The 26,321-nt window shown below is 47.1% G+C and overlaps 1 protein-coding gene across 8 annotated transcripts in view; it reads right to left on the bottom strand.

Annotated features, from left to right (window-relative positions):
- Positions 1–26,321, bottom strand: part of PIR (pirin) — a 158,448-nt gene that overhangs the window by 52,249 nt on the left and 79,878 nt on the right. For 6 of the 8 annotated variants that reach the window (XM_072816635.1, XM_072816634.1, XM_072816636.1 and 3 more), the window contains 2 exons: positions 17,579–17,662; positions 14,142–14,348 (listed from right to left, as the gene is read on the bottom strand). In XM_072816635.1, coding sequence (XP_072672736.1) covers positions 14,142–14,348; positions 17,579–17,662 — 291 coding nt within the window. The remainder of the gene's footprint in view (positions 1–14,141; positions 14,349–17,578; positions 17,663–26,321) is intronic. The other 2 variants (XM_072816640.1, XM_072816638.1) reach the window with 1 other exon arrangement.

Raw genomic sequence — 26,321 nt, 5'->3', positions numbered from 1 at the left:
TTGGATAACTGGGTTCAAATATACAATTAAAATTAATTTCACCTATTTCTTTTTACTTTCTTTAAAATGTGCCTGATTATTTTAGATTACATGTTGCTTCCATTACATTTTTATTGGACAGCTCTGACTTAGAATTTAGTACCCTATGAGTCCACGAAAGATGTTAGTCATTTTTATTCCCTTCCCAAGAAGTTCTAGAGATTTGCTGTCAATAGAGCCTAATGATAAAAGAGTGTGGGAACAGAAAGGGAGACAGGGAAAAGGGAGAGAACAAATACTTATTAAGTACCCATAATGTCATTAGGCACATTATCTATCATACAAATAACTTGGGGCCTATTCATTACTATCCCCATTTTGCAGATAAGGAAGGGCTCAAAAGAAGTTTCCCAGGGTCACAGAGACATTAAACAAGAGAGCTGAAAATTGGACCCAGCTCTGCTTGACTCCACAGTCCATTCTCTTTTCAATCTATCATACTGTCAAAGGATTGGCTCTAATGGTATGGTATGGTTTCAATAATTAAGGTTTTTTGACATATGTTAGGGCTTCCTAGAATTCCCTTAATCACCTAGGAGGTCAACTACACTAACCAAGTTAAAAGCTGCTGAACACAAATAAATCAATCAGTATCTCCCCCACCCCTTCCCTCTTGCTTTGAATGCAAGAAATGGAATTCAATTGGTCCATGGGACATGGTCATCATACATCCATGACAGCCCCCTTTGTTTTTTATTTTTCCTCATTCAATCCTATTCTCCCACTGGCTGTTAGTTGAGCATACATAATGAACATCCTTTCAATAATCCGCTTCATATGTTTAATTAGATATACAGGCATCCTGGAAAAGTGTTATTGTGTGCAAAACTGTTTTCTTGTTCTGATTTATGCCACATTATTTCCTGAAACCTAATAATGTAGATATAAGTAAATATCTATTGTTTCTGGCAGCTACACCATGTTCCATCATATATAACCATCACATCCTATTTATGAGTGGGGACACGGATATCGCCTGAGTCCTTTTCACCACCCACGATGCTGAGATGATCAATGTCATAGGTCTACTTGTTGAAGTTCTGCTGGAGTAAATATCCAGGAGTGGAATTGCTAGGATACTCCATAGTCACCGTTAGCTTCACTAAGTAACCAAGAAACGTCAGCTCATTCTCCACGATGAATACAGTTAGTCACCTGCCATGCACGAAGCTATTTCTTCCCATCCTTGCCACACTTGACAATACTCAATTTTCTAACTTTGACCAATCTGAAGGGTGTCAAGTGGTAGCATATTATTTGAATTTACACTCCTCTGCATATTGGTTAAAAGGACATCTCTTCATATTCTTTTTTTTTTTTTTTTTTTTTTTTTTTTTTTTTTTTTTTTTTTTTTTTTTTTCTCTTCATATTCTTATCAGCCTTCAATAGTTGGGTGGAAGATTTTCTTTTTTTAAAAAAAAAAAGATTTTATTTATTTATACAAGAAACAGATAGAGAGAGAGGCAGAGACACAGGCAGAGGGAGAAGCAGGCTCCATGCAGGGAGCCCGACGTGGGACTCGATCCCGGGTCTCCAGGATCACGCCCTGGGCTGAAGGCGGCGCTAAACCGCTGAGCCCTCCGGGCTGCCCAGATTTTCTTAAGACCCAGTACCTGGAGTTGCCACCGACACAAGCATCTGACTTTTCAAGAAGGCAAGAATGTTTCAGCTCAGAGGGCAGAGGCAGTATGGACACATGGCTTTGTTCTCCCAGCCTTATTAATGCTCTGGACTGACCACATCCATCAACTTTCTGCAGATATAACCGCTCTAGCACTTAGAGATTTGGTTGTACAATGAAATCTCATGGAACTAGGGCTGGTATTGCAATAAACGGGTCTCTTACTACCTTCTGGGACTACCTCTAAAGTGAGACAAAGGAGAACTGGTGTAGAAAGAATTCAAGTTTGGCAGTCCTGATGGAGCCACATCCAGTCCAGGTGACAAGCCAGGCTGCGGTGCTTATAAAGGACAAGAAAATCTGTACTCCACCCCACCTGCCCCAGCCAAGCAAAGCAGAATTAAAGTTGGGTAAGGATGCTTTGGAATTTTATTTAGCATGTAATTAGATATTATAATTTCTTTTGACTTGGTTTATAAAGGCAAGAGGTCTTAGATCAGGTGTTTAGATTTATTAGAAATTTGATGAGGTGAGAGATAAGTGTTCAAGATTGGAACATTTTAATATTTAGGTAATTTTTATGCTACCCCTTGGGTTTCTCACACACCTGTCAACACGGTTGGGAATAATTCCACAGGGAACTAGGATAAGGAGCCTATAAGGTGTAGCCTAGAATACAGTGTGCTTTGGTATTAATTTAATGAAAATACTCACTATACTCATTTCAGACCCTTCTGGGGGTAGAATTTATCCCAGAGAGCTGAAGTTAGTTAGGCAGGAGGTGCAGGGTGCGGGGGAAGTCACTGCTAAATATCAAATCCAGTAAGTTAACAAAACAACATGCTGAGGAACACTGAGGGGAGCCTCCAGACCCGTCCCTAATGTCCCAGCTGCTCTCTGCCTTCCTTACTTACCCCTGGGGGTGGAGGAGAGAGGGAAGGGTTGGGATCCAGTTGGTAGGGCAATTCAAGGATCTGAGAACGCTCGGCTAAGCTGTGTTTGTTTTCTTTCTTTTCTTTCTTTCTCTCTCTCTCTCGTAATTTTTTTATTGGGGTCCGATTTGCCAATATATAGTAGAACACCCAGTGCTCATCCCATTCGGTGCCCCCCTCAGCGCCCGTCACCCAGTCACCGCATCCCCCCACCCACCTCCCCTTCCACTACCCCTTGTTCGTTTCCCAGAGTTTCCCTCTCTCCTTCTGCCATGAGGTAAGAGGTCAGCCTCTGAAAGGGATGCCTGTGACTGTAAGCTCCACCTGGACATGTTTAATGAAACGCAGGAAGTATTAAAAGCTCAACAGATGTCAAGAGACAAGTCATGTGCCCCCATCCAGACTTTACTGGTAATCAAGATGATACTTGGGTCCCCAACTGGCTAACTCCGCAGGGTCTAAGTTCAACTCACCCTGAGTTTGGGAGGGGAAGAGGTGATAATGACCTCTTGGTCCTCTTCTCTACCTCAGCACCCTACATCTGACTTCCACCCAATTCAGTCCTCTTCTGCTTTGGTCTGGCTGACAGACCCTGGCAGTTAAAACCTATGAAAGCATGTGATCACAGCCACCAGAAACCCTCGCTCAAAACGTCGTTGGCGCTGATCAGTTACAGATGGCCTTGAATCAGCATCTGATGCTGGGAGGGCCAAGCCTCGGCAGGGCCTCGGAGACACTCGAAATCCCCAAGGCCCACAAAGATAGACGTGGTCCGGACTCCTGACAAGCCGAGCTGCTGCAGCCAGGCATGGGTGCTGGGGGAGTGGGGGGGACCTGGCCAGGAAGACTCAACCCACAGAACCTCTTGGTGGTGGTGACGGGGTGGTGCGAGGAGAGTGGGGTCATGAGAAAACACTTGGGAAGAGAGAAGATGGAGAAAGGCACAAAAATCAATGCTGGAGCAACCAGGATGGAGTAGAAAAGGTGGAAGGTTCTTTATCTTCCTCCTTTTCCCAACCCAGCTCTCTCTCTCTCTCTCTCTCTCTTGCTCTCGCTCTCGCTCTCTCTTGCTCTCACTCTCTCTCTCTCTAGTGGATCCCTCCTTGTCATCAAGGAGCAGTGGGGGAGAGGGAGGCAGCATTTGTTCTCAGAGCCTATGGATGAGAGGAAAACTGGCCACCAGCAGTTGTTTGAAGGTGGTGGGAAAGAAGAGCCTTGTGTTCCAGACTTCAAAAATGATTTCCTGTAAAAGGACACATCTAACCTCCTCCAGTTTCTATGTATAATTGGACCAAGAAAGAAAAATTTGGGCCACTGTGATTACCTTCCATGATATCGAAAATGACCATCTGTACGGAAGCAAAGAGAACAAGGGGGCTTTAAGATTTCACAAAACAGAGGCAAATTATCATTATTTTATTCTTCGATGGACCTGGACAAACTGGATCTTCATGAATTCATGTTATATTCCAAATGTGACAGCTCTATTCTCAACACAGATGACTCCCACAGATAAGGATACGAGACACTGTATCTTTGGGATTTTGCACTGTTGTAGTTTTGATCAGAGAGAGATAAAGAGAGAGAGGGCAGAGAAGACCAAAGAGCAGTTATTCGAGGTGAAACATGATTGCTATATTCAAGATACTTCTAAAGACAAAAGAAAATGAAATTGAAAAGTTAAAAAAAAGAGAGATACAGGGAAAGAAACTACCAGAAAAGTTTCACCTGGTAAAGATGATGATTTTTCCCATTTTTGTGCTTCAAACACTGAACATAATGCTTTGAAGGGCTTCCTAAGGTATTGAGGTATTCCACTGGATATTTCCACACCTTTAAGCAGAAACAGTTTATAAACGCCTCTGTGGCTTCATGCTGTCTCCTCTGGACTGTCTAGACCCTTTCCATCCTTCTTTGGCACGTCAGCTAGCTCCTTTAGACTTGGGCCTGCTTTTCCCGAACTTTCAGATTGGGCCGAGCCTCCAGTCTACACCGCCTTCCCCTAAAGCCACCATGTTCCCCAGCCTGGTGACTCAGCACAGTATATGAGTGTTAGCAGTCGATGTGTCCGTCCCTTCAGCTGTACCCTTCCAGCTCCTTGATTTCTTTTTTAAAAATATTTTATTTATTTATTCATGAGACACAGAGAGAGGCAGTGACACGGGCAGAGGAAAAAGCAGGCTCTCTGTGGGGAGCCCAACATGGGACTTGATCCCAGGACCTTGGGATCACGACCTGAGCCAAAGGCAGATGCTCAACCACTGAGCCACCCGGGTGCCCCAGCTCTTTGATTTCTTTCATCTTTTTCCTTCATGCCTTCACAGGGTCTTGCACACAGTTGGCCCTCAATACATACTTGGTGAGCTCAACCAAAGCCACACGACTATAATGGCATAGATATCTTTCTGGGAAATCCTTCCAATTCCCCACCGCCAGGAATGGGAAGATCTGACCATTTCCTAATCTCATTTTACTAAGACAAGGGAATACTAAAGAGCCCAAGGACACGCAGTGGATGATGAGAAGGGCTCCCTATGGTTTTAAGACCACAACATACTCCTCCTTTAACAGAGTAAACCCTATCAGTGATTTAGGGCCCATGTGAGTTGAAATTTAACAATTCTTGTCCATCTTGGAGTACTTATACTGACCCATAGGAGCAGAGTTCTTAAAGCTTCATGTAGGGGCACCTGGGTGGCTCAGTGGTTGAGCATCTGCCTTCGGCTCAGGGCGTGATCCCGGGATCGAGTCCCGCACTGGGCTCCCCACAGGGAGCCTGCCCCTCCCTCTGCCTGTGTCTCTGCCTCTGTGTGTCTCTCATGAATAAATAAATAAATAATCTTTTTTTAAAAGGTTTTGTGTAATCAGAATTATATCTGACACCAAATTTCCTCACCACCTTTCATTCTGAGTTGGGCCAAACTGTTCATAAGCTATGTGACCCTGAGCACCTGTGGTTTGGTCAAAAGAAAATACTGTGTTGGTAGCTATCAGTAGCATAGCTTTATACATGCCAGTGCCAGTCTTTAAAATACTGGCATTTACCTCATTTACATCCACAACAGCTCACCTTCCAACGCAACATGCAAGGGCCTCTGAAGCTCTCTGAAGCGATCCTGGACTTTCTGCTCTGCTAGAAAACAATACATAATGTGTCCCTGGGCAAAGACTTACTATATATCCTAGAAGTCCAGGCCTTGACAACCATACGAGCGACGATAATGATGTAAAGTGTCCACTCACCTTTCTTGAAGGTAACACCTTGTTTTTTTTTTTTTTTTATGGCTTTTGTCACACTCTTACTCTAACTGTCCTTGCTAATCTGTAATCCTGATTACCAAGGGCACAGGATATAACCTCGGATTTAAAAGCACACCTATCCATTCTTCCCTGATGGCCGCAAAAGGGCTTGTCATCGCCACTGGAATGTGCTTCCTAGGTCAGCGGGGACATCATGGAGGAATGATAACATCTGGCACCCTTTGTGCACACCAAGAATGGTATTTCTGGGGTGAATGGACCGCCCCGGGCAAGGGCAACCTTTTGTACAGCTGATTTGAGCAAATCCTGACCACTGTTTATTGGAACATTCCTAACTGCAAATGAAGTGCCAACTATGGCTGCCTACCACAGGACAAGTCTTTGAAGTTGCTGGATGCATTTCTTTGGTGTCCTCCTCTTTACTAAACAAGACCAACAGACCTAATTGTGCCTATTCCCAACACTGAATCAGAACCAAGTTTTGCACTTGTCTGTGGAATGATGCCGATCGTCTGCTCGGGCTACATGGCCTATGTTGGGAAGTTCCTACAGGACGGGCGGCTTTATGAAATTTGAGAGAAGACCGCACACGACACTCTACCCTACTTTATCCTCAAATAGTGCTATTGCCAACCCTGGGAGGGGGGATACAGGGATACGTACATACAGCCAAGGTCAACTGTAGGCAAAATCCAGGAGTAGACAGACGTGGTCTTCACTTTCCCTCTGACCCAGTATTTTGCACCATCTCCTTTTGCCCTGTCACACCCCCACGAGGGTCTGGTTGTCCATGCAGCCTGCCATCACGATCCCCAAATTAGTTATCCCACTCCTACTACCCACACCTTCCACACCAACCGTTCTAAGACATGACCCCTGCCCCGTCTCTTTTGTTTCCCTCGCTTTAGGCACACAAGCAAAATCGATTGTCCCTCCTCAGGACTCCCATGGAAGTTTCTCATACCGCTGGCCTCCCCTTCCACGTATCATAGTATGCCTCCGATGTGTGCCAATTCCCCTTCCTCCACTAGCTTGTGACCTTATTTGAGGACAGTGCTGGGTTCTTATTCACATATCTCCAGGGCACTGCCCGATGCGCACACAGCTGGTGCCTAATGACTGAACAAACAGCTCACAGAGCAATGGGACACATGGATTAAATAACGGTCAGTCCCCACATCCCATGGGCTGTGATGCTAGACAGCTGTGTAGATCTAGGGCAGCTGAGAAGGCTTCACTGAGGAGAAGGCCACAGGCTGGACCTCAGTGAACAGAAGAGGTGGAGATGGTGAAATCCTCAAGTTCATGTTTCTACCGGTCTGTACTTCACTATGTCCTTTCCTGGCAAATGCTGCTGCCCTCGCCCTGTGTCAAGTGGAGACCAGAGGGGCGCTCAGGGGGTGAAGCATCTGCCTTGGCTCAGGTCATGATCTCAGGGTCCTGGGATCGAGCCCCACGGGGAGCCTGCTGCTCCCTCTCCCTCTGCCCCTCCACCCCTACTTGTGTTCTCATGCTCTGCTCACTCTCTCTGTCTCAAATAAATAAATAATCTTTTTTTTAAAAAAAAAAAGTCCTTAAAATAAATACTTTCTCTGTGTGGTTGTGTTGCCGCTATCTTTACACAAATTTGAAGGTGATTTGTTTCTGCTTGTTTTTGAGTTTAAGATTTGGGTTTTTTTTTCTTTACTGGTTTAACTTGATATTGTAAATATGCAAACATTGACATCTTTGAAAACTGAAAAGAAAAAGGCCTATGGAGAGAAGTATTAGTTGCTCCTTACTCCCTACCCTCACCCAAAGGGAACCAGTTTTAAATATCCAGTTTTTAAGGCTATCACAGAGTGGTCTGACTTATAGATAAAATAAATGAACAGAGAAGCCTTTGGAAGGGACGATTCCTTTCGGGGCAGGCGTCATTCTCCCTCTGCTCACTCTCTGGGGCAGCTGAAGCCCGTTCTCGCAAGTCCCTTTTGTCAGGAACACACCATGCCACTGCCAACCTCTGCCCCTGGGAGAATATTCCTCATTCCTTTTTGAGCCAGACCCATGACCCTGTTGGCATACTTCAACTGCAAAAAAAAAAAAAAGAACGAAAGAAAGAAAGAGAAACTGTGCCTGTGCTGTTTTCATGATTTAATAGTTTTTTAAATGCTGCTTTGAGAAGCTGTTCTGAGCTTGGGAAGGAAAGAGAGGCCTCCCATGGAGGGGCCAGCTCTCCCCACATCACCAAGTGAATGGAAGCAAGCTCAGAAAGGCAGAGGAGCATGGGTATGCTGAGAAGTGGGGGTCAGCTGTTAAGTCTGCAAGATGCACTTAAAATGTGCCAGATACAATCAAAGGGTTCAAATTATCCCAGAAATAGAGAAATAGGTACAATGCAAAAATGTTCTAAGTGTAGTGTCCAGTATTATGATTGTCAAAACCCCACTCCCGTTTGGACGTGCTATCAAAGTACTTCCCTGAAAGCCACACAAACTATATATATACTTTTTTAATATATAAAATATGTTTTATATATTTTAGCATATATTATATTATTTTATATTTTTATATTAAGTTACCTGTTTTATATATTTAATATATAAATAACAAAATAAATAAATATATTTTTTAATCTGATTAAGGTAGAAGGAATACTGACAAAATTGTATACAAAATTGTATACAGTGTTTGAAATGACATTCTGCCCTTAAAGTTTCCTGGATGCAAACAAGGGCTGGAAAATGTGGTGGGCAGCTCTTTCCAGCCCTGGTATGGGAAGAAGTATGTGTGCGCACCAACGGCCTGCTACACAGCCGGAAAACTCCCATGAGCTCTCTGCCTCGGAGGTAACACTCAGACTTGGTTATAAATCATGTGCCAACCCACAATCAACACAGTCTGATTAGAAGGCAGGTTGCTTTTTGGTGGAGAGACTTGCCCGAGGGACACAGGGTGCCTGCCCGAGTGAAGCCAGAGCCAGGAAGGGGGACAGATCCAGCAGGGATGCACCGAGAGCTGGTAAATCTGCCCCCCACCCCGCCATAGAGATCAAGCCACACCTTGAAAACCCACAGAAAAGAAGCTAAAGCAGAGAAGACCCCCAGGCCTCCACACGTCTGCCCATCCTTGTTGTTACTGCTTGAATTTAAGAAACCTGCAGGGAACAATTTGGGTCTTGCAAAACAGCCTAGTATTCACATTTAAAGATGAAAAATCATTCTTTCTTAATTTCCCTACTTCCTAATCCTTAAGTAGTTTAAAAATGTAATTTAACCAATTTTACTGTTCTCTCAACTTTTTAGTTAGCTCATATTACGCTTACTACAGTCATTCTTCTTTTTTTAGGATTTTATTTATTTATTCACGAGAGACAGAGAGAGAGGCAGAGACACAGGCAGAGGGACTCAATCCCAGGACCCCGGGATCACGACCTGAGCCAAAAGCAGATGCTCAACCACTGAGCCACCAGGTGCTCCTACTGCAGTTATTCTTAACCCCTAGATTGTCTACCTTCTTACTACTTCACCCATTTCTCATATTCCAGTATTCATCGACATTTTAGTGATTTCACTTATGCACCTAGAAAACATTTATTAATTGTCTTGTAGGTATCAGGCACTGTTTCAGGCATTGGGGCGCCGTGATAAGGTCTGAGTGAATTACATGAGACGCTTGGCCAATGCTTTTTGGAAAGTGAATCTTGAAAATTGTGATGATCGCCCAACACATGGATATACAATCTGCCCATCAGAAGGAAGATCCTGGGGGCCTGGGTGGCTCAGTTGGTTAAGTGTCTGCCCCTGGCTCAGGTCATGATCCCAGAGTTCTGGAATCCAGCCCCTAGGGCTCCCTGCTCAGCGAGGAAACTGCTTCTCCCTCTCTCTCTGCCCGGTGCTCCCCCTGCTTGTGCTCTGTCAAATAAATCCATAAAATCTTAAAGAAAAAAAAAAAGAAGGAAGATCCTTTTTGATATGTCTATAGGCCACATGAACACTGTGCAAAGCTTCTGCAAAGTAAAAGCAGCAACCACTTAGAGCTTATTCTGCACCACATATTGTTCCCAGTTCTTTACACATCCTCTCAGTCCATTTTACAGATGGGAACACTTGGGCCCAGCAAGCTTAAGTGATCTTTCTTAAGTTACTCAGTGGTGGAGCTGGCCTTGAACCCAGGCAGCTTGGCTCCAGATTGCCTTTCTCTGACCCCCATGGGACTGAGGCCTCCTTAAGGTCTGTTTCTGACACAATGGAATTTCAGATAGCAGGAGGCCAGGAGAGGCATTCGTTGGAAGACTTATATTCCTGAGAGAACTGGCAAGAGACATCGCTGATTGGCTGCCAGATAAGGATGGAATGGGCTTTGGAGAATTTCATACTGTCATGAAATAAACATGTGATTTTGACCTTCCAGAAGTGACAGAAACTATGCAAAATATCCCATTTTTATCCTTTCCTCCTTTCAGCCTTCGCTTGAGATCGTGATGTTCTGACAGATTTTTGCTCAAAATTGGCTGTGGTTTCCCAAGGGCTGAGACGCATACAATCTGGGAATAGGGGCACATCTATCTTTCAGACCAAAAAAAAAGGACAGTTGTGCTGCTTGCAAAAGCTCTTAACACCTTGCACAGAACCCCCTCACCTTTTTTATGGGCGTCGAAACTAAAGTCCAGAAAGGGTAAGTAAGATCTGCCAAAAGCCACGGAGCTGAACATCTTCTCTACGCACGTAATCAAGTTGTTCCTTGTGAGGAGTCAAGCTCCTGTGACTTGGATCCCACAGTCGCCACACATGTGACAAACAGTGGTCCCTGGACCACAGCATTCGCATCATCTGGGAGCTGGTTAAAGATACAGACTCGCAAGGCACCTGGGTGACTCAGTTGGTTAAGCCACCGGTTAAGCATCTACCTATGGCTCAGGTCAAGATCTCGGGATCCTGGGATGGAGCCCTGCATCAGGCTCCTCGCTCAGGGGGGAGTCTGCTTCTCCCTCTCCCTCTGCTGCTCCCCTTGCTCTAGCTCTCAAATAAATAAAATCTTTAAATTCCATCTTGCAGGCCACCTGGGTGGCTCAGTTAAGCATCGGACTCTTGACCTCAGCTCAGGTCTTGATCTCAGGGTCATGAGTCCAAGCCCCGCCCAGCATGGAGCCTACTTAAAAAAAAAAAATTGCAGACTCAGGCCTCACCCAAGCTGCTCAAGCAGTCTGCTTTTTAACAAGTCTCCTTCCTCCCCCACAGAATCCGTATGAATAAAGTTGGAGAAGTGCTGGGATGGTCACTAACTCAGTTTTCTAGATATTTTAGTCACAGGAGGGGAGCTGCGGCTGACTGCATATTGGCTAGAAGCACATCAATCTCTTGAAAGGTATCTTCCTAGCCTCTCCTTGTACTTGAACTTAAAATTATCTTCCCGATGCAAAACAATCTTCAGTTTGATTTAAGGTAGATCTAGGCTTTGAAGTCTCAGTCATTCCTTGGTGAGCAGATATTAAGGCTTCAGATGTAAAAACCATGTTTCTTATGAGACCTAGAAAGAAATGGCCAAGAGTTCCCCATGACTCTTGGCCATTTACAGTGGCCTGCTGGGGTCTTTTCTTCAGAGCAGGTTAAATGCCTTTCCCGAATCCCAGCAAGTCCCTCTGGCACAGACAGCAAACATAAATGTCAGCCCAGCTCCTGCCTAAGTTAAGGTGAAGCAATCAAAACAATAATAGGAACAGCTATGCTTATATGGTGCTTACAGTGTGGCTGGTGCTGTTTTGATAGCTTAAATGTATCAAAAACTCACTTAGTCCTCACAGCAACCCTACGTTATAGATGAATACAGTGAAGCACGGAGAGGTTGGTGGCTTTCCCGAGGCCACACAGCTAATTCAAGGTGGGGATTCTAATCCAGGCGGGCTGTCTCCGGAGGCCCTGCTGGTAACCATAGCATCACACTGCTTCTCAAAATTCAAAATAATGCTGCCCAGGGTTCCAAGAGCCCCTTATTAAAATGCTCTCTTACTAAAGCCTGATCATGTACCTAGGAGAATATAGTTCACTTCAGAGATTTTACTCACCAAAAAGAAACAAAGAGAGGCCCTCAGCCACTAAGACGTTGTTTTACAAAGTTAAAACATTAACTCTGGTCTCTCCTTCTTGGTTGTGATCGCGAGACCATGCGGTCTGCTGCTTGGAAGTACTTTACAACGTCCCTTTGCCTGTAACTGGAACCGGTTCCAACATTAAAATTGCATGGTGTTTTCTATAAATGAGAAGCAGTTGTGAATTCCAAGGATTCGTGACAATGCTGGCTCTGCTTACCTATTAAATCCGCGGTCTAATTTCTCTTTTTAGCTGCAGACAGCTCTTTTTCTAAGTGAAATCTTAAGGGCCCTTCCAATATACATGACTGGGCAAAGCCCCATGCTCTGGAGTGAAGAGGGGAAAATCTCCTGACCTCCACCACCCACCCCAGGAGCCCCTGAAGGCCCAGCCCTAGAGTCCTGGAAACACAGGATGAAAAACCCCAGGAGCTGAAGGGAACTCTTGACATATGTTTGTAAAGGGCACTGCCCGACATTCAGCCAAACAGAGACGGGCTCCAGAAATACGGTGAAGGGCCACGTTTCCAACTGCGAAGTAAGCCACAGGCCTGAGAGGGGTAGCGACCAAAGTCACTTACCCATGCTTAAAGGAGAGCACACTTTGATCTTTATTCTTCAGTGACTTCTGTGTGCTCTGGAGACACAAAGCAAAGGGGACGCATACGTCTAGGCCTGGCACAGGTAAAGAACTGCGGGTAGAGGGCCGGGGATGAAAACGCTGGGAAGTCCCAGCCAATAATCCTGCCCAACCTGTTAACGGCGACGTGCATCCCACTGAGTGGCTGGCTGGCAGCCACTGCCAAGCCATTGTCGCCCTGGGTGAGAGAAACGGCATTCAGATGTACAGAAATTAGTACTTAATACAGTCTCAGGTGCTGGCCGCCCACAGGGAGAATGGCAGAGTGGGTCCCACTATGCCCATGCTCTCCACTCCAGGTGGCATTGGTGCAACTGGATGCCAGGGCCCCTCCAGATCCCCTAGGAACCCTTTTAACCATTTCTGCACCCCCAGCCCAAACTCAATGGCCATTAGGTAATGACTTCGAATAAGAGAACAGGAAAGGCCAGCTCCCCTGCCCGGGGTGGGTCTGGATGACCGGAAGGCACACTGAACCTTTCAGAGTCCCTGTCCTCTTTGGGACTTCGCCTGACACCACACCCTCGCTGGACTCCCTTCCCTTCCCCATCCCGGTTCCCCTAGAAGTTCTCTAGGGGCACTTCCTTGACAATCATTTGCACATGAACTCCCAGCTCAGGGTCTGCCTCTGGGAGACGCCACCAAAGAGACCCCATGACCTGGCTCACTACCCACTAGCACAAATCACGTGGCGTCCCCAGTGGCAGTTCTGGTGTGCAGTTAATTAGCACAGTACTCACCACACCCTTTTCCTGCCACAAATGTGTCCATGATCTTTAAGCCTAAACTGGTCTTCTTTGATTAAAAACGATGGACCCTAATCCTAAATATTATAAAGTCTCTGTTGAGAAGAATGTTCAGGGCATGGCACGTGTGGATTAAAGAAGTGTTCAAGTTAAAAAAAAAAACTTTCTATGACGTAGCAGTGTACTTTCCTTACTAAGCTGGGCATAAATGATTTAAATAAATCTTCAGGCAGTGGGGTTGGTTTCGGTGTCTGTCTCTCAAAGGTCACAAACTTGCACAACCAAGGAGCTACAGAACTATATGATAAGTGAAAGGCTCACAAGCCTGCCAAGATAGGCCTTGAAAATTGCTTTCTGGGGCACCTGGGTGGCTCAGTGGTTGAGCGTCTGTCTGCCTTTGGCTCTGGTCATGACCCCGGGGTCCTGGGATCGGGTCCCACGTCAGGCTCCCTGCGTGGAGCCTGCTTCTCCCTCTGCCTGTGTCTCTGCCCCTCCCTCTGTGTGTCTCTCGTGAATAAATAAATAAAATCTTTTTTAAAAAAAGGAAAGAAAGAAAACTGCTTTCTGGCATTTTTTATATGAGCTTGCTTACTTGTAGTTCCCTAACTCTATGGATTTGCATGTGGCAAAAAAAAACGTCTGGGTTCCCTTGGATTCCACTTCTGACAACTTTGTTTGTTTGTTTGTTTGTTTTTTCACTTCTGACAACTTTGAAGCATGTCCATCCCGTGGGACGGGAACTATGATCAACCCAGTGAGACCTGGTGACCCCCATGGGGCCAGCCTCACTGACCGCACACGTGGACTTTCACAAACACGTAACGACACGGCTCACCTTTATTCCCAGGGCTTCTCCAGAAATGACGGCAACTGTCACACCATCCTTACTGGGTTTGGGGATTTCTTTACTTTTCAGTTCCTGGTACTGAGGCTCCACCATCTTCTCTGAGCTGCGCAAATTAACCCACAGCTGTAGGCCGTGGGCTGGCTCCTCTGAGCAAGGCATCTCGGCGTGCAGAATGCCCCGGCCCGCAGTCATCCACTGCAAACAGCAGACCAACAAGAAGGGAATAGGTAACCCAGGCTCTGCCAAGTCTGCAGGTGGGGCAGGTATGTCACGAGGGCTAAGCCGGGCACCTTACAGGTGCTGCTTTCAGGGTCCCAGGGCGTCAGGGGGAACGACAGGGCCTCAATGACAACCGCTGAAGCCATTTCCAGGATTCCAAATGCCTCGCAAGCTTCCTCATTTGAACTCCAAGCATCGGACCTGGAACTCAACCCCGAGTGTCGGACTGAGCTCCGAGGTGGGGAGCTGCGGGTGGCCAGCGGCCCGGGCACCTCTCTCGGGAGATGCGCCCCGCGGGTAAGGAACACGACTGGGCTGGGGGAGAAGCCAACCAGCAACGCGGTGACAAAGGAGACCTCGGCCGGTCCAACGCGGACCTCTGGCCTCGCACGAACCTTAGGATTGCCCCAAACTCGGATGAGGTGACCAAGCTTCTCTGTCCCCACCCCGGCAAACCATGAACTGTGCCCCCCCATGGGGAGCGGCCCGGGAGAGGCCGTCGGTGCTGCGGAGGGCGGTGCCTGGACGGCCACCGTGCTCGGGGCACCTGGAGGACACCTGCGCGGACCTGCAGGTGCCGCCGCTCCAGGCCCGGGCACGGAGCCCTCACCACCCGGCGGGGCAGTAACCGCCTGGGCGCCGTGTCTTGTTTTAGGGACGCGAGCCTCAGGCCTGGGGGCGAAGGGACGGACCGTGGCAGCCAGGCCGTGAGCCGGGGCCGGCCCCAGAGACCCTGCGACGAGGGACTGAAGCGCAAGTGTTCGCTTGGGAGGTGCAGCGGGAAGCCCCCGCGAAGGAGGAGAGAGCGAGCTCGGCAGGGGAGGGAGCCCAAAAGGGGCGCGAAGAGCAGGTGACACCTGCGGGCGCCCGGGGCTCGGTCCCCAAGGGGCGCGGAGAGGGGCTTGGCGCTCTCCCCGCCACCCCCAGCCCTCCGGGACAGGCGCCCCTCGGGTGTCCCTTCCCCAGCACAGCCGGCGGCCGAGCGCCTGGGACGGACAGCCACGGGGACTGCTGCCACCGGGACGCGGACGGGGGCGGAGGGCGAAGGCGCAGGCCACCAACCGCGTCTTCCGGGCGGCCCTCGTGGGGACAGAAACCCCTCCCCAGTCAAAGCGCCCTTGGTAGGGATCCCTGGGTGGCGCAGCGGTTTGGCGCCTGCCTTTGGCCCAGGGCGCGATCCTGGAGACCCGGGATTGAATCCCACGTCGGGCTCCCGGTGCTTGGAGCCTGCTTCTCCCTCTGCCTGTGTCTCTGCCTCTCTCTCTCTCTCTCTCCGTGTAACTATCATGAATAAATAAATTTAAAAAGAAAAAAAATTTAAAAAAAAAAGCGCCCTTGGCACAGGCCCGTCGCCGGCACTGCGGCGGGGTGGGGGCACCACAGGCTTCGAGAGGCCGCACCAAACAGCCTGCCTCCTCCAGGCAGCTCTCCTGAGGCTGCACCCTTCGGGCGGAGACCCAGGCAAGGAGTCAGAAGCGAGCAAGGGCAAGAGGAAGGGAGTCCACGGACAGGGAACCGCAGGGGAAAAGCCTCTGAGCATATCAGCTCCCAGATGGGAAAGAAGGCCAGCACGTATTTCCGAGTTTTCTTTCTGTCACTAAGTCTAAATAGATTTCCGTCTTCCATTTGCTCAGACTGATTAAACCTTCTAATTAGAGGGGTCCACGAACGACAGCCCAGGGGCCTAGACCCAGCCTGCCACCTGATCCGGTACGTGAAGTTTCGCTGGCACACGCACGTGCCCGTTCAGTGCCATCCTGTCTGCCTGCTTGCATGCTGTGGAGGCAGGGTGGGTGGTTGCCACGTAGGGGACCACCTGCCCCACAAAGCCTCAAATATGTGCTCTCTGCTTATTACCGAAAACATGCGCTGAGGCCTGCTCTCTCACAACGTGAAGATCTCAGCGCCCCTCCACGCTGCGCTTCCTCCAACTGACAGCAGCTACTGGTGCATCTCAATGACTTGGCCTCCTGTTCCTTTCCCTGTTTCATTCACAGTTCGTCTCTCCATATTTTCAACCTACTTTTCATACCTTGTTTATCCTTTTTTAGATATGACCAAGTTTGGCAGGAACTTTTCTTAATATGTACAGCCCATCCATTGGATTCGGAGGGGGAGAACAGATTTCTCCTTTCAACCCCACCATTTGCTAGCTCTGAGGCCATGGATATTTTTTTTTTTTGACATCTTTAAATCCCCATTCTCTCATTTTAAAAATGAGGTAGAAAGAATACTTACCTTATAGAGATTATGCACATGAAAATGCTTTCAATTTCATGTTCATTGAAACACCACAATTCAAATCTGTGCAGTTAAAACTCCACACAATATGTAAATAACCCCAGAAAATTCTTGACGTAGGGTTCAGGCTCACAAACCCAGCAAAGAATACCGAAGAGTTTCCTAGGGATTCTAATATGTCTCAAATAAGCCTAGGATGATGGCAAGATTTGCATCATGATCTTAAATGGCAACATCTACCCCTGCAAAGAAGTTGGAAGACAGAGAGTAAATTGTCACAGGGCACCGGGGTGGCCCAGTCGGTTAAGTGTCTGACTCTCAGTTTCAGCTCAAGTCATGATCTCAGGGTTGTGGGACTGAGCCGGGCAATGGGCTCCTCCCTCAGTTCAGAGTCTATTTGAGATTCTCTCTCTGCCCCTCCCCCTGCCCTCTCTCTCTCTCTCTCTCTCTCATAAATAAATAAATATATAAAATCTTTTAAAAAAGTAAATTGCCACAAATGTAGCAGAAAGGTCTAGAAAGATGAGGACTGGCACACTGGATTTGGCAATGGGGACATCTGACTGACCACGGCCTGTACAGGTTCAGTAGAGGTTTGCGTGGATGTTGAGAGAGGCCAACCCTGATTTCTGAGAGTGAAGGATGAAATGGGCGATGAGGAAGTTATGACAATCATCCTTTTTTTTTTTTTTTTTTTTTTTGACAATCATCCTTGATTGTGCTTTTGAGAAACTGAAGAGAAAGACTAGTTGGGAACCTAAAAGTGACTGAGGGGGTCAAGGAAAGCTTGAGAGGTGAATACCAAAGACCTATGCAGGCTTGTATGGTGAGTGGAAGGAGCCACAGAAAAGAAGAGGTCAAAAATTTAAGAGAGAGAAAGTGGGAATATACTGGAATTGGGCGAGAGCAAGCATGCACCCCCAGAGACTATTACACCGTCAGCAATTCCTTGTCGTTGGCCATACCTGCAGGTCTCCTGGGTTCATCTGACCAACATGTCCACAGAAGTCTTCATGGGCCATGCTGCCGCCTTCCAGGAGGTAGGATACCTTTGACAAAACAAGCAGAAGAAAAAGTAGGTGTTCGGCAGCTGTGAGGAGTGGTTGACTTGAAACTGTGTTGAGGCCAGTGTCGGGAGCAGCTGAGACAGGAGCGTGGGCGGAGGGAATGAATCTGAGGGCAAGGGCCATGCTAGCCCATGCAAGGTCTCAGAGAATTTTAAATAGGACCCCCTTCCTCCGCGTAGATGCGGCCCTGAGTGTGCCAGAGCTCACAGCCAGATGACAGAAGCCCCCACTTGTCCCCTCGGCCTGCAGATGGGTCCCAGAGCTCAGGGTGCAATAGAGGCAGCTCCCGTTGAAACAGCAGGGCCGTGTTACCAAGGCCATGTTCACCCGGGTGTGTGGGACGACAGATCCCAGGTCTCCACGCCTTTCCCTAAAAGCTGATTTGAGAAATCCAAAGGCAGTGTATTCCCAACACCAGACATACAAACTCACTTAGGTGCTCAATAGACACACGTAAAATGTCAAACAGATTCATATAAATTAAAGTCAACTTTTCCGGGGCATGTCCATACTAAATCTAAGAATGGCAAGAAATTGCGTTGTCAGGCAGAGTAGCTCCTAGCCACATGTAGCTATTTAAGTTTAAACTAATTTTTTTGGTATATTTTTTATTGGAGTTCGATTTGCCAACATAGAGCATAACACCCAGTGCTCATCCCATCCAGTGTCTCCCTCAGTGCCTGTCACCCAGTCACCCCAACCTCCAGCCCACCTCCCCTTCCACCACCCCTTGTTCGTTTCCCAGAGTTAGGAGTCTCTCCTGTTCTGTCTCCCTCACTGATATTTCCCACTCATTTTCTCTCCTTTCCCCTTTATTCCCTTTCGCTATTTTTTACTGTCCCCAAACGAATGAGACCATATAATGATTGTCCTTCTCCGATTGACTTACTTCACTCAGCATAATACCCTCCAGTTCCATCCACATTAAAGCAAATAAAGTGAAACAAAACTAAAAATCCAGCTCCTCAGTTGCACTGGCCACATTTCAAATGCCAAACTCCTGGCTCTCCCCTTCCTCTTCTGCAATCAGCCTGCCCAGAGAAAGCGAGTGCCTCTGGGAGAGGCCAGCCCCCACGGCAGTGACCTTCACGGGTCCGGCACAGCCAGTGAGATCTGAATAAAGTCTAAGTTTTGCTCGCAATTCAGTATTTGGAAGCTCAGCCACGTGCAGATGGAAGCCACATTCTCTACCATCAGCTTTATCAGAAATAAGGTAGTCTTTTGTGTCTGCCATCTTTCTTATTCTTTTATGGTCTCCAATGGCTCAGAATTCATGCTGGGAAGTTAGGCCATCATTTATTATGCCTCCTCAGACCCCAAACAAAGGGGAATTAAAGACCTGCTACCATCAAGTTGTTGAAATCTTATATTGTAGCCTTATAATAAACCCCCTTTGCCGTGAGCCAACTTTATAGGATGCCAGTTCCTGAAACCAAAGACTTACACAGAGCACTTATGACAGTAGAAATCAGGACTGCCTGATAGGAGGACTCTCCGTGTGGCATCCTGCCAAGCAACGACATGGAGGTACACCATGTACAGAGTGGCCTCGGCAGCAACCTCTACCCCAGGTGACAGGCAGACAGCTACGGAAATTGGAGGTTCTAGGTTGTGACAGCTAATTTCAGGTGTCAACTTCACTGGGCTAAGGGATGCCCAGATACATGTAAAGCATTACTTCTGGTTGCATCCGTGAAGGTGTTTCCAGAAGAGATTGGCATTTGAGTCAGTAGACTGAGTAAGGAAGACTGCCCTCACCAGTGTGGGTGGGCATCATCCAATATACTGGGGGCCCCAACAGGACAAGAGGCAGAAGGGTGAATTCCTCCCCTTTCTCCTTTAGCTGGAACATCTAAGGTCTCCTGTCCTCAGACATCGGAACTCCTAGTTCTTGACCTTCAGATGCTGGCATTGACACCAGCAACAACCCCTGTCCCGTGTCCCGTCCCCCCGTCCCCTGTCCCCAATTCTCAGACCTTCGGCCTCAGACTAAATTATGCTACCAGCTTTCCCAGTTCTCCAGCTTACAGAGGGGAGATCGTGAGACTTCTCCACCTCCATAACTGTGTGAGCCAACTCCTATAATAAACCTCTTCTTGTACATCCATGACAGCGATTCCAAATCAGTGGAGCCAGGATGCATTTTCTGATAAACAGTATTGGAACTGACTGACCATATGAGAAGAGAGAGTAAGCCTCCACTATATATGGAAATGTATTCCAAGTGGATAAAGATTTAAATGTTAAAAATAAACTTCTGAGATTTAAATCTAAGAAGACAAAATGTCAGCACAAATCTGTCTTTGCAATTTATTATAGCAGCAAGAAGACAGAACAATCGGATGACGGGCCTACTAGGGCACACTTACCTAATTATGGTACAGCCATACAAGAGAATATTATACAACTGTTAAAAAAGTGATGTAGGGCAGCCCGGGTGGCTCAGCGGTTTAGTGCTGCCTTCAGCCCAGGGCATGATCCTGGAGACCCGGGTTCGAGTCCTGCGTCGGGCTCCCTGCATGGAGCCTGCTTCTCCCTCTGCCGCGTTCTCTCTCTTTCTCTCTCGCTCATTAATAAATAAATAAGTTTTTTAAATAAATAAATAAGTGATGTAGAGGCTCTATTCACTGACCCAGAAAACCAAAATACTATTTTTTTAAAGATTTTATTTATTCACAAGAGACACAGAGAGAGAGAGAGAAGCAGAGAGACAGGCAGAGGAAGAAGCAGGCTCCATGCAAGGAGCCCGACGTGGGACTCGACCCCAGGTCCCCAGGATCAGGCCCTGGGCTGAAGGCTGCGCTAAACCGCTGAGCCATCTGGGCTGCCCCCCAAAATACTATTTAATCAAAAAAAGCAAGTTACCGACAGCAATTTTATTTAAAGAGGTTCACATACAATGATGAGTTTAAATGGGTTCATTTAAATAAAATTGTATCCCGTCATGTTAGGGTTTGCGTGGAGATGCCTGGACAGACACACCAAAATGTGGACAGTGGTCATCTCCAGGTAGTAGAATTGCAAGTACATTGTATTATATCCTCATCCCACTTTTCTGATAGTTTAGGTCTTCCTGCAATGAGTAGTTTACTTTTTTTACAACGGAAACAACTCTTTTATTTTGTGAAAATATAAAGATGCTACCGTTCACCGATGAATGAAAAGAAGTGACCTGCTTTCTTCTGCAGAGATGCTGGTGAATATTTCTTCCCTCTTTAGGTGAACTGGGGCTGGCCAGGAAGGCGGTGAGACAGAAGGGAAAATACAAAGAATTGGAAGAATAACACCATACAATGTGAGAGGACCATGCAGCGAGCTGCGATGTTGCTAGGCAGAAAAGACCTGGAATTATTATTATAGAGGCCAAACTAGGAATGAAGTACTAAGGACCTCATACGAAGCTTACAAATTAAAGAGGACAAATGAAAAGCTTCCAAATCTCAAACAACCAAACTAGAAGGAACAGTGTCTAGAATTGCTTTTCCTTTTCCTGTTTATGCAGGCATTTTTGATTAAAATAACTGCATAATAAAGGCAATTTTCATTCTGTTTGGGTGAAGCTTTGAGTTCTCAAAGGAGTCTCTTTCAAATCATATTCCTTCCATCTCCGAAGTTTTTTCAATTACCCCAGCCTAGGGACTTTCGAGTTGTTAATCATCTAAAAAGATGTCAGGCAACTTTAAAAAGTAAATTGTGGTGAGCATGACTCATTCAAAGATGAAAATTTACGCAGACACCAAAAGAGGTTTGTGCGTGTGTGCGTGCGTGCTTGTTGCAAGTTTTATTTTAGAGAGCAATGCCAACACTGTTTCTAAAAGGCAGAAGGCGGTTATCCCCACTTTTCCCCTACTTTTTCAGCGTGGATGTCCTCTTTTCTCTGGTCATACAAAAGTCAACATTATGCCTCCCATCCTAAATACTATAAAATCTGAATTGGAGAAGTCTGGTCAATGAAGCTTTACTGAGGCCATAACGCCTGCCCTTGACCACTTAAAGCAAAAGCCATACTTTTAGCCGTTGGGAGGGAAGAAAAAAAAATCAGAAACCAATGACCCCTTAGTTTTGCTTATCTTTTCTTTTCTTTCTTTATTTTTCTTAAGTGCTGTAAATCCTACACTGAGACCTTCAAGTATAAATGATGCCTGCAGAGGATTTTTTTGAAACTCAAGCCATACTCTGAGAGCTGACACAAACCAGATGATCTTTTAGGACATTACATAATCGCAAACACCTGGAGAGTTGCTGTGGGTGGCTGATGGAACTGGGAGTGTTATGTTTAAACTCAAGAGTTGCGTGTGTCTAATTAAGAAGTCTGTAATCTGAAACAGGTGTTTTTTTTTTAAGGACTTGCCATGCTTTCTGATCCTGCTCCGTCCTTTCCTCCGTCCTAGTCCTAAACTTTCCATGGATCTTCAAACACTTCTGCTTCCTTGTCAGTTCTTACTTCTTGATGCCTTTGCCTATTTGGAAGGAGAGAGACACGACGCCGAAACAGGAACCAGAGAAAAGTGCCACTTGCAACGTGAAATTTAAGAAACGTGCACCTCAAGGAGCTATCACTTAATTCTGAAGAATTATAACACGAGATAGAGTCAAGTTTGTTGTTTCTTTCTGGCTGGTATTTAGAAGGACGAGTGTGATGATCTCATTCAATGTTTCTAGATGCAAGACTTTTTCTTTAAAGCACAAAGTTTGCACTATAGATAAAACTACGTTTACTTTTCATTTCTCTGTGCCTGAAATGGTAGCTCTTTTTTTCTATTGGTAGCTGAGTAGGAAAAAGAGAAAAACAAAACAAAAACAGGGGTGGAGGCCATGGCTGTGGAGAGAGGCCAGCAAGGAGCATATTGCATAATAGAAGCAGCTAGCAGGTCTTCAAGGCTAGAAATGTAATGTTCGGATCCATACAATTAAGGACCCACGTTATTTTACAAAAAATGTTTTACTTACTTGGGCAATTGCGGAGAAATCTGCAATATCACCCCACTAAAATAAGCTCATTCAATCCCGACCCCACATAAACACCTTCACAAGTGCCAATGGGTGGGTTTAACAAAAAAAGGAAGAGATAAAAAAAAAAGGAAAAGATAAACAACGTGGAAAAGAAAAAAGATAACCAAATGGTTTAGGTATTCAGCCAACTATTTTAAAGCTCCACTGGGAGCTTTAAGGGTCCTGCCTTGCCATTTCCTGCCACAACCGTGCCCAGGGTGGCCAACCCTGAGGGATTCCCCACCCCACACTGCCCCCTGCTGGCGGGGCCCGGCCTTGGGGAACCACTCAGGCTTTGGCGCCCGGGTTGGAATCTCAGGTTTGCCATTTACCACATGTGAAACGCAGAGCCAAGTGCTTTGACTTCTTGGAGGCTCAGTTTCTTCATGTACAACATGGACCCAGGGGAGGGGCTCACCAAGTGAAGTGAGGAAACGTGCGCAAAGTTCCCGGCACATGACAAGTGGTCAGTAAGTTCCAGAACTGGCACAGCTGCCACACTTCCGCTGGCAGAGATCCCGTGGTGGGTCTTCCCTCACGCCTCCTGGAAAGTGTGTCTCCCGATATGCTCATGGCTCACTTCTCAGGCCTCTGTTCATTCAGGCCTCCATTCAAACGTCACCGCCTAAGAGAGGACGCCCCCACCCAGCCCGTCACATCGGTCGGCCTAGTCTTTATCTTCCTACGCTGACATGTTTCTTCCTCTTAGCTTCTTCCCAAAGGAACACTAGACCATATAATTATTTGGTTATTCATCATCTGTCTTCCCTAAGAAAGCGTAACCTCCCCCGAAGGTTCCAGAACAGCGCTGGCAGTGGAGATCCGTGACACATCAGCATGGACAAGGCCCCCGACTCTGAGAATCTACGATCTACAGGTCACGGATGAAAACGCTGTGGCTTAGTGTGCTTAAGTCACGCCATTAAGAACAGCAGAGCGAGGACTTCAATCAACATGTTGTCTCTGAAGATAAAATCACGTCACCCTCTCATGCTGCCTCACCATCTCGGCAGCAACACATGCGTTGTGAGATCTGATGGGAATTGCAAAAACAGGCGGGACTGAGGCACCTGGGTGGCTCAGTCGGTTAAGCGTCTGACTCTTGATTTAGGCTCAGGTCATGATCGCAGGGTCATGAGATCGAGCCCCAAGTCAGGCTCCGCGCTGGGCGTGGAGCCTGCTTGAGATTCTCTCTCTCCCTCTCCCTCTGCCCCTCCCCCTGCTCATTCTCGAGGAGAGATGAAAGAGAGAGAGAAAGATAAGACAGAGCAAACCAGCCAGGACTGCCCACTGCGAGGGCTTTAGACGAACTGGCCACCTCTGGCAAAGAAAGGGTCCTCGCGCTGTAGTGCACAAAGCTGAAAACAGGCCTCATGCGTCGTGGGGGAGGTGGAGAAGAGGCGGGTGGAGGGACAGGGGGCCACAGGTTCCTGAGAGGAGGCGCTCCCAGGATCCTTCCTTGGTGTGGACACGAAGAGTTCCACCCAACAATGTCTAACTACAGAGAAAAGAACTTACTTAGTTTAGGCAATTTTCCTTTTACATTTTTCTGTTGCTCCCATTCACAAAAGTCTCCCAAATCTACTAATTCTCCTCTCCCTCGGAGTAAAATATCTGACATGCACATCAAGGCTCGATACCGATCATATTCCTGCATCTAACTACTCATGTGAGCTGAATGGCAGACTCCCTCGGAAACTTCCAGCTGCTTCTAGAACCCCAGGGCCAGGCCAGGAACGCCCTTTCTCTTCCAACCCCACTCAGGATTCAACGTTTTGTGGAAGCTCTTCAGACAACCTACCGCTGGCTCCTCCCGTAATCGCAGGCTGACAGCACCTAAATCTCTTAAAACTGTGGTCAAGGCTAAAAAAACAACAAAAACAAACAAACAAAAAAAAAAAACTGTGGTCAAGGTGTCCGTGCCCCTTGTGTTCCAGTTCCCGGGTTCTACTGAAGGGGCAGCAGGGGGATGGCTTGCCGACTTCGAGGATTACCCGAGTTTCCCACCTGCAAAAGTGTCAGGTCTGCACCCAGGGTGAGAATGTGCATCGTCAGGAGTATTGTTGCTTAAGAGTGCCCTCTGCTGATGCTAACGACGTGTGCTCGCTGTTTTTCTACTATCAGACCTCAGCAGAACAGCGAGAGGTCTTGCAAATCAAGCCCCTGAAAACTAAGCCTGTCCTCTAGGCCGTGCATGGGGTCTCTTGCTTCAGGACCGTATGTGGGTGGCCAGGTGCCATCTGGGCATCAAGGGACCGGCTCAGAAACAGGAAATTAGAAATCACCCAAAAGGAAGACAGTGATCATCCGTTCCCTACCTTCAGGGAGCCACCACTCTAGCAGGGGAAACGCTACTAAAATATGCAGAAAAGAGAAATTAATACCAAAAAGAAATACAGGGGCGCCTGGCTGGCTCAGTCAGTGGAGCGCGCGACTCTTGATCTCGGGGCTGCAAGTTCAAGCTCCATGCTGGGTGTAGGGGTAACTTAAAAATAAAATCTTAAGAAAAATAAGTAAAATTAGTCCCTGTGGAAACACAGAAAAAAAGATCAATTCTGATGAGCAAGAATCTGAAGGAATGGGGGGGTTATTCATGGAGGAGCAGTCCCCCAGCTGGTCCTTAAAAGACTGCCCTGCTGGGAAAAAGCTGGGGTGACTGGGGCAAAAAAAGTGCAGAGGAGGAGGAAAGGAATTTGTAAGTTGGAATAAAAGCCCTAGAAGCAATTAAAGCATGGTTTTATTAATTACCATGTCATTGCCAGATCGTGAATGGTTTTGTGGCTGCAAAAAGCTAAATGGCTACCCCTAAACATCCAGGCGGTTAACCAACCTAGTCCATTTCCTCAGTGAAGTTCAGAGAAGAGCCAGACAGGAGGACATTTGGATCCCTGAACCACAACAGCATCAGGACGCACAGTTAGTAACAGAGAGACTGGGACGTGTTTGCAGCTGGGGATCCGTGTCACGGATGCAATTTCATTTCTAATGGTATTAACTTAAGAATGTTTTGGGGCAATACCAGATGTACAGAAAGGGAACTCCGTTCCAGGAGTGTGAGGGTGGAAGAGTGGACAAGTGTGGGCCCGGGATCAGATGGGCCTGCCCAATCCTGCCCTATATGGGCTGCGTGACCTTGACAAGTCACCACTTCCGAGCCTGTTTCCTCATCTATAAAATAGGGGAGGAGGGCTTTCAATTCCTACTTTTCAGGATTGCTGTGAAGCCTGGAGGTAACGTATAGAAGGCATACGGAGCGTTTCATAAAACTGGTAGCTCAGACTGCCTGGCAAATTTCCTTTGGGTTTAGTCCCATGTGGTCAAGGCATTTCATTTTCACAGGGTCGATTGATGGAAAACTCTGAAACAACTTTGCTAAGACTGTTGAAGATTTACAAGAATTTTTTTAAAGATTTATTTGTTTATTTTCTGGGGGAGGGGCAGAGGGAGAAAAAGAGGGAGTCTTTTTTTTTTTTAAAGGACTTTATTTATTTATTAGACACAGAGAAAGGCAGAGAGACACAGGCAGAGGGAGAAGCAGGCTCCCCGCAGGAGCCCAATGCGGAACTCGATCCCAGGACCCCAGATCATGCCCTGAGCTGAAGGCCGACTCAACCACTGAGCCACCCAGGCGTCCCAGGGAGAGAGAGTC

Source organism: Canis lupus, chromosome X (genome assembly GCF_048164855.1).
Source record: "Canis lupus baileyi chromosome X, mCanLup2.hap1, whole genome shotgun sequence".
Taxonomy (NCBI): Eukaryota; Metazoa; Chordata; class Mammalia; order Carnivora; family Canidae; genus Canis; species Canis lupus.
The sequence above is the reverse complement of the archived record's forward strand: the minus strand, read 5'-3'. Positions and strand labels throughout refer to the sequence as shown.